Raw genomic sequence first — 12,103 nt, 5'->3', positions numbered from 1 at the left:
TGATTAAGAGGTGTGTCCCAATACTTTCATTTAGTGTATATTCCAACTGTAATTCTTCTACGAGCCGAATTTTTTATTTTTTTTTAACCAGAACCATTTTTCAGAAGAATGCTCTGGAAAAATTTATTTTTTGCTACAGCCAGAAAAGGATTCCTACAGTAACAGTGTCGCCAAATTGTGTTACAAATGTGAAGAATGGCTTCACGGTTTGGAACTGCTTGTTCTACCTATTGGCCTGGACAAGTCACCATCATGCAGAGAACCATACCGAAATATCCTGAGGTCTCGAGTGTGTCTTGAAGTTGTACCAAAAATGATGTCCATAATATATTAACCCCCATTAATGTCTCTGCCAGACCAAATATCCAAACCACCCTATGTAATACACAGTGTGAGTGTAAATAAGACAATTTATTAAGATGAAGAAATTCCATTTCAGAATGCTTAGGTCAAAGTTCCCAACCTAATAGAAATATTGTGGAAAGATCTGAAATAATTATTATATATGTACATTTGGGTTATCTAAGTTATCACATGCTGGAGCTATAGTATGAACATATAGTATATGGATTATGAATTAATCTAATGAGATTAAATGAAAAAAATCAGATAAAAGACTTATGCAGTTTCTTGCTGCAGTTGAATTAAATTGAAAAGGATTCATGGCTCCTTTGTGAGAATTGAACCAGTCAAGGGAAATCTTACTATTGCAAGCCAGGATTTCCATACAAGGCTAATGTGCCAAGAGCATCAGCTCTCAGAGAAAGGCCTTACAGTGAACAAAGCCCTCCTTTAACCTTTATATTTCCATTTTTCCTGTCTTCGATATTTAGCACTTATTTTGTATTGTGAAGGGACACCTGCTTTTAAAATCTTTCAGTCTTTATGTTTTATTTCATTATTGAATCTCATGTCATTTTGAAGGATTTAAATGGTTACCACAGCAACGGTCTGTGCAATTTCAAATGACCTTTTTATCTTATCCTTTGGTTTATTGTATATGTTCTGTGTGAATTCACAGAAATTGCTTTAAAATTGTATTTAAGTTGTATTTAATAAGTAATGAATGACCTTGAGAATAACATTGCATACTTTAACTGAAAAAAGTTTTATTTGATGAAGCCATCTATTTTATTACCAAACAATAAAAATAAAATAATATATACAGTATAAAGCTTTTTTTATATGTAAGCAGACACTGTCTTCTAATTATCTCCACCTGTTTTGCTTCGTATGCCAAAAGGCCTTTTCCCCAGCAAAAATAACTTGCTTAAAATCTCCTCAATCACGATTGCACGCTGAGTAAAAATTACAAGTAATCTGTTACAGACATTAAACAAGCCGAGATATTTTTTAGTCATATGTGGCTCATTTCAAAGGTCGGGAACTGCACTGTCCCTCTTCTTCCCGCTAGTTCTGTCAAAACGCCTTTGATGTATCGTGATATCTTTCACACTAAAATTGGTGCCACCGTGGGGTACAGATATTGTCCTAAAATTAAACTCCCAAAAAGAGATAATGAATTCATCTTCTTAGTCTAATGTTGAATCACCCTTTTTTTCTATCAAAATCACATATATGTACCTTAGGCAAAGTAAATGATGAAGTCGAAGAGAAAAGGGATAAATCAGGTTTGAACACATAACCGATCCAATAATGCCGTAATACAATATCTTTTGACTTCTTGAGAATCTAAAGATTCAAACAATACATATTTACAATTTAAGCATTCTGGAATACACATCGCTTTATACCCACAACCAAATTTTACGTATTTTTCTAGCTGAATTTATAGTAGTATTATTAATGACAGTACCAATTGACTGAATGGTGTGAAATTCCAAACGTGGTTATTGTGGAGATCTCTCTGAAGGTCTCATGCAGGCGAAGGCCCCTGCCAGCATTAGTGCTGTAGTAATGTACACAATATATGTTTTGCTTTGTAGATCATAAATATTTCGTGAAACCATGCTGTATATTTGCTGTTAGCTAAAGGAAATCTCCTGGGTTCCATTTGAATACAAGGCAGTGTAAATAGTGCTAGCCGAGCTTAGAGAAGCGGAAAAGGGGCACATTTTGTGTTTTATGCTCTCCTCTTGTGCATGACGAAAAGAGCATTTTATTTTTTCTGGAAACAATCATGTAAACTCATTACTTAACTGCAAATATTACTACCTATGGTTTAGGCATTATCTAGGTACCCACTTAATTTTGTACATATTTGGATTACGTTTGGGGTGGCATGGTGGTGCAGTGGTTAGCACTGTTGCCTGACACCTTTAGGACCCGGGTTCGAGTCTCCGCCTGGGTTACATGTGTGTGGAGTTTGCATGATCTCCCCATGTCGTCGTGGGGTTTCCTCCGGGTACTCCGGTTTCCCCCCCACAATCTAAAGTCATGCTGAGGCATGCTAATAAAGACATTGACAAATTGCCCGTAGGAGTGCATGTGTGAGTGAATGGTGTGTGAGTGTGCCCTGCGATTGGCTGCCCCCCCATCCTGGATTGTTCCCTGCCTCGTGCCCATTACTTCCGGGATAGGCTCCGGACCTCCCAGGACCCAGTAGGATAAGCGGTTTGGAAAATGGATGAATGGATGGACTACGTGTTATATATTTACCATGTTTATTAAAAGCTAAACTACTGTTTGCCCATTTATCCAGAAGAGTCTTTGTGAGGTCAGGCACTGACGTTGGATGTGAAGGCATTATCAGCAATCCTACTGTATATGAAATCAAATGTACCATAAATGAAATAATAATGATATTAACATTTCACCCCAATCCCTGGTATTTTAAGCACCACTCATTACAATGCTTATAAAACAATTCCCATTTATCCGCTGTGACTTCAGTGATAATGTATAATTTCCATTCAAATACAATGATAAGACAGCATGATAAACTGCGTACCGCCCTGTTGAAAAGCTCATTAAAGAATTCATGCTCTTTAGAAACAAGAGGCATTATTTTTAGAAATACACTGCTGTAGATTGTGTATGTAAATATACTCATTATGATGCTATATTTCTATATTTTACTCTTTATAGTTTTCCTTTTTTTATCTTAACCAGACTTTTTTGTTTAAATCATTAAACATTCATTAAAAAGATCCAGGGCAGGTGATTGGATGGCTGAGTGGACTTAGGGATACATGGATGGATGGGATAAGAATACAGTGACTTTTCTAAAAAAGTGGGATATTGTTGCATGTGTTCATTTGAAAACATGTAAAGATTTTAAAAATGATGAATGCATAATAAGAACTAAGTTGTTAGGCTTTCTTTTGATTTTGCCAATTCTTCACCAGAACATGGATGTCTTATGTCATTTACTTATTCATTTATTTTGTAGGATTTTTAAGCACGGGGGATCAAGCTGCAAAAGGAAACTATGGATTACTTGATCAAATTCAAGCGCTGAGGTGGATCAAGGAAAATATCCAGGCTTTCAAAGGGGATCCGAAGAGGGTTACGATTTTTGGATCTGGTGCTGGAGCGTCTTGTGTGAGCCTGCTGACACTGTCTCACTACTCAGAAGGTATGCTACATCACTTTGATGCATCTCTGATAACATCTCTATACCTCAGCACCAATAAATGCACACAGAGATGAATCCACAATGTAAAATGTCTTTAATCAATGTACCACAACACGCAGTCAGGTTCCTCTGATCTCACTATGTGCGAGTGTATGTCCCGCGATGAACCGGCTACCTGAACCCTACTGAAAGCCTTGAGCTTCTTGGGACTGGCCCACAATCCTATACTAGAGAATCAGTTGCAGTAAATGGATGAAGATAGTTGTTTGTAAACAAAACGTGAAACATAAGTGCTTTAAAGTGCTACGTGTCATTTCACGGTATGAACTACATGTATGTTATGCATTTACAGAATTTGTCGTAATTACAGAAGACGAAAGGATATATTAACATGGAATCATTCTGTCTTCATAAGAAAAATTGCTTGATTGAAAAAACAATTTTGCAAAGAAAAGAAATTTGACTTGCTGGCTTTTAAACATCAATTATGTTACAGACACAAAGGATTGTGGTAGGAAATACAGACTGTGTTTTAGTAAAAAGAGTCACCAAAAAAGTGTGTCAGAATTCATCACAACATACACTGAACACTCTGTTCAAAGAAATAAAATCAGAGTCCGTATGTTACTTTATCGGAGCATGAAATGTTACAGTCCCTGGATTTTCAGCTGCATGAATGGAGTGTGGTCACGGATAGAAGAGGGTACATTGACATTATGTTGCACCCATTTAGGATTGCTGTATTTTTTTTATCAAGAGCCACTTACGTGAATGTAAAGGTCATTCAATTCTATTACAGCCAGCCTGCTCAATGTCACCTGCCCCAACCGTGCCCACCACACACTGCATGTGATAAAACGTGAATCAGACTATACTGCCACTGCCACATTAACTTAATGCAGCAAGCTTCTATTAATACAATATGCTACTTTCATCACATCGCAGGTTTTATTGTGCCGGAGCCTCGATTTCACCTTAGCTGCTGCTGTGTAGTGTTCTGGAAAACAATTTTGCCCTCTGTAAGCTCGTTATGTGGCTATATTGCAGATTTGCCTCTCAGTTTTACAATCACATACAAAAGGTACATGAAGTCCACTAATTGCACAGAAGTGTCTTTTTGAGCACGGATTGCGAATGCACACTTTCCAGAGACCTACATGGTGATACTGCAGTAGCTTCAACCGAAACCTGAATTAACACCTTTGGGATGAAACAGAGGGCTGAATTAGGGCAAAACCAAGGCAGGGGTAAGGCTTTAAAGGAGGAATGGAGGACAGTGCAACCAGAAATTATTGGAACGGTTTCTTGATGCACTAAAACAGTTTTTAAAGTTGCAGCGTGAGGCCCCCTGTTCCTTGGAATAATAACCCACAGACACCCCATCTTCTGTAACAGGATAGGGTTTGCTGTATTTGGTTGCGACAGTAGGTTCATTCCAGTGGGCAAAATGAATTATTGCAGAGTAGCCTACATGATATATGACTCTTGCTTTCATGATGTCCTTTCGTCAGATCTGAAACTACAAAGTATGTCTATCGCAGGATCTCATGAGTATTATAATTTATTTGTTTCATTGTTAGAGCTCTATATTCTTAAGGGATGCATTAAAGGTAACGTATTACCATGAACACAAGAGAGATGATCTTCAAAGCCGAAGTTTACAGCATGGCCTATATCCAAAGAATACTTTGCTAACATGATATCTGTTTACAAGAGAAGAGCTTATTTATTTTTTGTTATGATATGTTCCATATTATTCCTCAGTTCCAGAGTTGGATAGTTCAGGCCCAGAAAGTAAAAATCCAGAGCAAGATTTTGTTTCAACCAACCAGTTGATAACTCTGTGACTGTGACTCTTTATGCTCAACTGGTTGGTTGAAACAAAATCTTGGCCTGGATTTTTACTTTCTGGACCTGAACTACAGTATCCACCTCAGCTCATACCATTGGATGTCTTACAATAAAATGCTTCTGTTTGCACTTGTAAGAATTCAGTACAAAATATTTTAACAAAATAATGAAGTTAAAAGAGCATGGTTATTAATTGTTAGGATTACGGTTTTAACAGTCACTTTGTCTCTCAGATCTTTTCCAGAAAGCTATCATCCAGAGCGGAACGGCTCTGTCCAGCTGGGCAGTGAACTACCAGCCTGCCAAATACACCCGGATGTTGGCAGAGAAAGTTGGCTGCAACATGCTTGACACCATAGCCTTGGTGGAGTGCCTACAGAGCAAGAACTACAAAGAGCTTATAGAGCAGTACATCACTCCTGCGAAGTACCACATCGCCTTTGGGCCCGTCATCGACGGAGATGTCATACCGGATGATCCACAGATCCTGATGGAGCAGGGAGAGTTCCTGAATTACGACATTATGTTAGGGGTCAATCAGGGCGAGGGCTTTAAATTTGTGGACGGAATTGTGGACAGTGAGGATGGCGTGTCGGCCAACGACTTTGATTTTGCAGTGTCCGATTTTGTAGATCACCTCTATGGTTATCCGGAGGGGAAGGACACACTTCGGGAAACAATCAAATTCATGTACACAGACTGGGCAGACAAAGAAAACCCTGAGACACGCAGGAAGACACTGGTTGCACTATTCACCGATCACCAGTGGGTAGCACCAGCTGTGGCCACCGCGGATCTGCATGCTCAGTACGGCTCACCTACATACTTCTATGCCTTCTATCACCACTGCCAAAGCGACATGAAGCCCAGCTGGGCCGACTCGGCACATGGTGACGAGGTCCCGTACGTCTTCGGAATCCCGATGATCGGGCCCACTGACCTCTTCAACTGCAACTTCTCTAAGAACGACGTTATGCTCAGTGCTGTGGTCATGACTTACTGGACCAACTTTGCCAAAACAGGGTAGGTTTAATTATAATTAGTAAAACAAAAACGAAAGAGTTTGATGTCTGTGATTTGTAGATTACCTTCAGAAAATACAGAATCCCCAATCAATATTTCTTTTTCAAATTAAATCTCAAGGTCATATTAAGATACATGTCAGTTGGATTTATTTTCCTATATTAGTAAACTGCTCATGACATAAAAAATTACATACAGTATGTTTTGGCCACGTTTTAATAATTTGTTCCTATGATGTATTAAATCATGAGCACATTTTACTAATTCGTTTCCTTGTTTTAGTTTCATCGTGGTCATACTTTATTAATTCGTTACTGCGGTATATTAAAACGTGGGCATGTTTTACTACATAGCCAGCTTATTGCCTAATGTACCACTTTCATTTAGGCCACTCAACATCGGTATCTACTGGTATGGACAGAGATAGATAACTGAGTTTTATTTTAAGGTTGGAATAGAGTTGCCATCCATCACATATTGTACAGGGTCGTCTCATACTGAAAAATGAAATGCTGCGGGGTCCCGTCTTTATCCATTACAGGATAGGATTTGTCCTATATTAGTCCCCCAACCAGATTAGCATATTTTATCGGGAGGGAAATGCTGTGTTTCTTCACCTTCGAAGTGGCAAACCTAGCATTAAATGACCTACAGACACATTCTTAAAGAGAATTGGTTTTAGTGAGGGGCAATTATGTTGAATATTGAGAGCTAGGGCATTTTACCGAACTAATTCATTCTTTAGTTTTAGTTAAATCATAGCCACATTTTATTAATTTGTTCCTTCATGTTAGTTAAATCGTGGCCACGTTTTATTAATTCATTCCTATGATATATTAAAACGTGGCCACGGTATATTATTGTCATGTCATGAATGGGACATAATAAATCTAATGCAATAATATTAATAATTAATGATGGCAAATCACCACGTTTGGAAACAAATTGAAACGTTAGTTGTTTTGCAGCCAGGAAGCTACGCAGCTTGCAGCCCAAGCTTATGTCACACCTGTTGCAGAAACATGTGTCTTGTATTTATACACAAAACAGTATTTACCAGCAAGTGAAAAGCAATAGTCTTATAGTGCTACAAGGAAAAATTATATAATGCAATATATGTGTAAAGCATTCAAATTCAGCATTTTTACCATTAAGCTTGACAACATCTTTACTCTTCATTCCTGCTTCACGAGATAGAAAAGCCGTCTTGTGCATGGAAGGCATGGCTTGTGAGCCCCCTGTTGTTGAGAGTGAGACATGAACACTCTCAGCTGGATGTTCATCTGTTTCATCAGCTTCTCTCTTTGGCTCTGTCCTTGGGTTATCTCTGGCAAGAGCCAGTAAACCCTGAAGAACGCAATTATCACTTCTGTCTGAAGGGTGGTTGGCCCCTGTTCCTCACATAAGCTTTGGTTTGATAAGCATTTAGCCTAACCTGGAATTATTTCATGGCATGTATAAGGCTCCACTTTATACTAGTACTTATATTAAGTTTATGCTCTTCCTTGGGAAATGAGTTGATCTACATTCTCTAATTGTGCATGGAATATTTCAATGTGTAAATTCAATGGCTGTGGCTGTCAAAGGTCTTGTTCTGACATTTTTAGGCACCACCGATGGCAGCCGGAAATGTCTAATGTGCAGGACAATGACAGGGCAGTAGGGCAGCTGATAAACCACCTCGCTCTGGGCACTTTTGAATGATGAAGGCAGTGTTACTGTACTTCAAACTGTAGCTCAGGTGTAAACAGGACATATGAAACACAGTCACAGTCTTATAATGCCTCTTTAAGACAGTCCTTCTAGAAATATATTGCTTACTTTACTTTTTTTTTACAATGCACTCATCTACAGCATTTCCTTGGTAAGCAGTCCAAAAAGAACGCAAGGCGAATTCCTTACGATTACACAGAGTTTAATGACGATAAGACCATGATATACGACATTAAGCTCATTAATTGCATGGATTGCTCTATAATCTCATTCGCCTGTGCGCTAAATAAATATAGGAGACAGGCAAGGAATTGTGTGAAAAGTAGCTAAATTAACAGGAGCATATGACTGACAGTAGATTTTTAAAAAGGAAAATTGCCTGAACTAGAGGATGGTGCAATTTTTTTAGAGATTCGACAGAATAGAGAATAAGTGCATAAAAGATGGAGATGACACTTCATAGAGAAATTTACGATTTCCTGCCAACACAGAACTTCAGCTGAGTTTAGATTAGGGCATTAATGCACATAAGAAGTGCACCCCAATTCACACACCGAGCACATTAAACAGCCTGCTTAAAAACAGTAAACCTCACAGAGGAAAGCAGCCTTCCAAGTGAAGCCAATTGTTTCTTAAAGTATTCCTCTTTTTAAAGACTGCTGATTTGATTGCCAATTGTTGCGAGATCTCTCCAAACAGCCCATTTGTTGTTGTGAGAATGTCGATGTCTGCATTAGGGGTCTGCATTCTTACAGCACGGCCTGTGCTGAGTCTCTATGCCTCCTCTACGTCTCCAAGAAATCTATCTGTCTCATCCAATGGCCGGGGTCACCTGCTAATACTGCACTAAAGAGGGGAGCTTAATTTTACTATGAGTGTAGTCAGCATTGCCATAGATGCATAAAAGACATTGAATCTTTTATAGCTATGCTTCCATTGGACAAATCAATGGTATTTCTATAACGCTCCCATCCAGTGTGAGGTTATTTTTAGAACATACATCCTCCACTGTGTTAGTTTCAGATGAGTTACTTCTGCCTCGCCACGACTCTACCAACACTGACTAACTCAAAGTTAAAGGCTCTTATCTTATCATTGATTCTTTAAAATATCAGCAATAATATGAAGTGACTGCATAATGGTCCTTTTTACCCATTAAACTATCCTTTCTGTTTCCTTGCATGGACTTCGTCTTTACCGTATGATTAATCAGAGCGATGTTATAAAACTCACATTCATTGCAGCAGCTTTCCCCTTTACACTCGTTTTGACTTACGTGAGCAATTTGAAATTACATATACGACATATATAAATGTTTGGGTTTTATTTCTAAAGATTATTATCGCTTTATTTCAGAGATCCAAACCAGCCAGTGCCCCAGGACACCAAGTTCATCCATACAAAACCAAACCGATTTGAAGAGGTGGCCTGGTCCAAATACAACCCGAAGGACCAGCTCTACCTACACATCGGTTTGAAGCCACGAGTCAGGGATCACTACCGAGCCACCAAGGTCGCCTTTTGGTTAGAACTCGTGCCACACTTGCACAACATAAACGAGCTGTTTCCATATATTTCGACAACAACTAAGATCCCTCCCCAGGACACAACCCCTTTCCCATACACCAAACGCCTGTCTGGAAAAACCTGGCCATCCACCACCCGCCACCCTGCCATCCCACCCGCTAACACCAAGCAGGTGACTGACCAACGGAAAACAGGGGAACCCGACGAGTCGCTGGTCATCACGGAGAACAAGCGTGACTACTCAACGGAGCTGAGCGTGACCATCGCGGTGGGGGCCTCTCTGCTCTTCCTGAACATCCTGGCGTTCGCCGCCCTCTACTACAAGAAGGACAAACGCCGGCACGAGTCCAACCGGCGGCCCAGCCCGCAGCGAAATACGGCCAACGACATCGCTCACATCCAGAACGAGGAGATCACGCCCATGCAGATGAAACAGCTGGAGCATGACCACGAGTGCGAGTCTCTCCAGGTGCACGACACGCTCCGACTAACGTGCCCACCGGACTACGCGCTGACGATGCGCCGCTCCCCAGACGACATCCCACTCATGACGCCCAACACCATAAACGTCTTCTCCAACACTTTGGCCGGAATGCAGTCCTTGCACACCTTCACTAGCTACGGCGGAAGCCAGAACAGTACAAACCTGCCCCACGGACACTCCACCACGCGGGTATAGCTCTTTGCAGAGGGAGAGTGGAACTGCTCACAAATCACAAGATATTATTTTGTTATATACAGTAGCCTTCATAGAATATATTGGCTGCAAACTGAAAAATATGGAAAGGATCACTAAGAGGTCAGATGTAATTAAACTTTACTACAGTGTCATTGTCTTCAGACTGGAACATCTCTTGGATTAAACCAAGGAAGCAAGACATCAGAAATTAACCTTCGATCCTTCAACACACTGGTATAGAGTTAAAATAAAGTATATTTCTGTGTGTAGCAAGTGATATCAAGGATAACTCAAAGATTTGTATGTGCCATACGTTGTATAGTACGCTAGTAACAACCTACAAGGATTTTCATGTTAGTCCAGTTTTCAGACTGAAAGCTCAAGATCTTCTGCGCTGTGCCGTGAGATGGTGGAGACCAAGGCAAAAACTCCCCAGTCTGAATTGTATTTATGAAACTTTGTAAAAAATGACATGTAAATAATTGTGAGTAAAACAAATACATAACAAAACAGACAAACATACAGAAAACTTTTATTGTTGTTTTGAGTTTAAATATAGTTGTTAGGGACCTTTTCTCTGAGTTGCAATGTATGTAAATATAATGGTTATATGGTTTTTAAAATTTAAGCAGTGTAACTCTCTTCAATGGAAAAAAAGAAATCATCCAACAATGTTTATTTGAAAGCATATGCCATATTACTCAACTCATTTTTTAGTGTTACCTATCATTTCTGCTGGATCTCGTTGCATGTTTGAGTATCGCTTACCGAACTTTTTTTTATCTTGTGATGCATTGCATAGTTATATCACCATTTTCTTGTTTTCTAGCAACCTAAACACTGCTTCAGCTGAAGAAGTGACCAGCACTGTATAATTTTGACAATGGCAGTGGATTTTGATCAACATACGTTGGAAATGTGTGTAAAGATATATGTTATATATTTAAAATTGTCCATCGCTAGCAATATGTAAAGCATCGTGCCAGGCTTCTAATATTTTGAGTTAAAAGAATGAGAATGATTCTAAAGAAATAATAGCGGTAACATCATTTACAGAAATACAGTTTAACACAGATTATCCTAATTATGCATTCAATTTGAAGACAAGCAGAAAACTGTCTCGACTAATTTTTAGATGTGAGCAAAGGTGCCCATCATAGCCTTTGGTCCTTCAAATTTAAATAAATGCAGGGTTTTAACGAAAGGTATCAAAATATATATTGTTTGTCTACTATTGTTTGCAGTTTTGCCTTAAACAATAGATGGTATTTCTGGCTGAACACCTGTATAAAGTTTTTCTGCAGCATTTTTAATAAAATATCACAATATTTTCTAACATGTACTTGTATCACCTCTGTATGTATTATTGTATTTGTTTCAGGCATCATATCCAATGAAAATAATGGTCTCTGGATTTAATGTCCAACACCAGATTCATGTGTGGGCTTGAAAAGTTTATATGGTTATATAGAGATATGAAATCATATGTTTGTGTGTGTGTGTGTATGTGTGTGTTTTGGTTATGTACATATCACATTGTGGGGACCAAATGTCCTCAAAATGTGGTGAGAACCTGTTATTTTGAAATTGAGGGGATATTTTTTGGTTTCCACAAGGATAACTTCAATTTTATAAAAATCTATGACTGTATTCAAAAAACCAAAATAGCCAAAAGTCTCGAATTTGGTTTGGTTAATTACGGTTAAGGTCATGGCTGGGTAGGGGTTAAGGTCATCATGTTGTGATTAATATCCATTTTTTTCCGTTATGGG

At 39.0% G+C, this 12,103-nt stretch overlaps 1 protein-coding gene across 1 annotated transcript in view; it reads left to right on the top strand.

Annotated features, from left to right (window-relative positions):
• LOC125748457 (neuroligin-4, X-linked-like) overlaps positions 1-11,662 on the top strand; it is a 46,233-nt gene extending 34,571 nt beyond the window's left edge. Inside the window, exons 4-6 of the mRNA XM_049024627.1 lie at positions 3,353-3,538; positions 5,623-6,412; positions 9,482-11,662. Of these exons, the coding sequence (XP_048880584.1) occupies positions 3,353-3,538; positions 5,623-6,412; positions 9,482-10,331 (1,826 nt within the window). The 3' untranslated portion in view covers positions 10,332-11,662. The remainder of the gene's footprint in view (positions 1-3,352; positions 3,539-5,622; positions 6,413-9,481) is intronic.
• The last annotated feature ends 441 nt before the right edge of the window (positions 11,663-12,103 follow it).

Source organism: Brienomyrus brachyistius, chromosome 1 (assembly GCF_023856365.1).
Source record: "Brienomyrus brachyistius isolate T26 chromosome 1, BBRACH_0.4, whole genome shotgun sequence".
In the NCBI taxonomy this organism is placed as follows: domain Eukaryota; kingdom Metazoa; phylum Chordata; class Actinopteri; order Osteoglossiformes; family Mormyridae; genus Brienomyrus; species Brienomyrus brachyistius.
The sequence above is the reverse complement of the archived record's forward strand: the minus strand, read 5'-3'. Positions and strand labels throughout refer to the sequence as shown.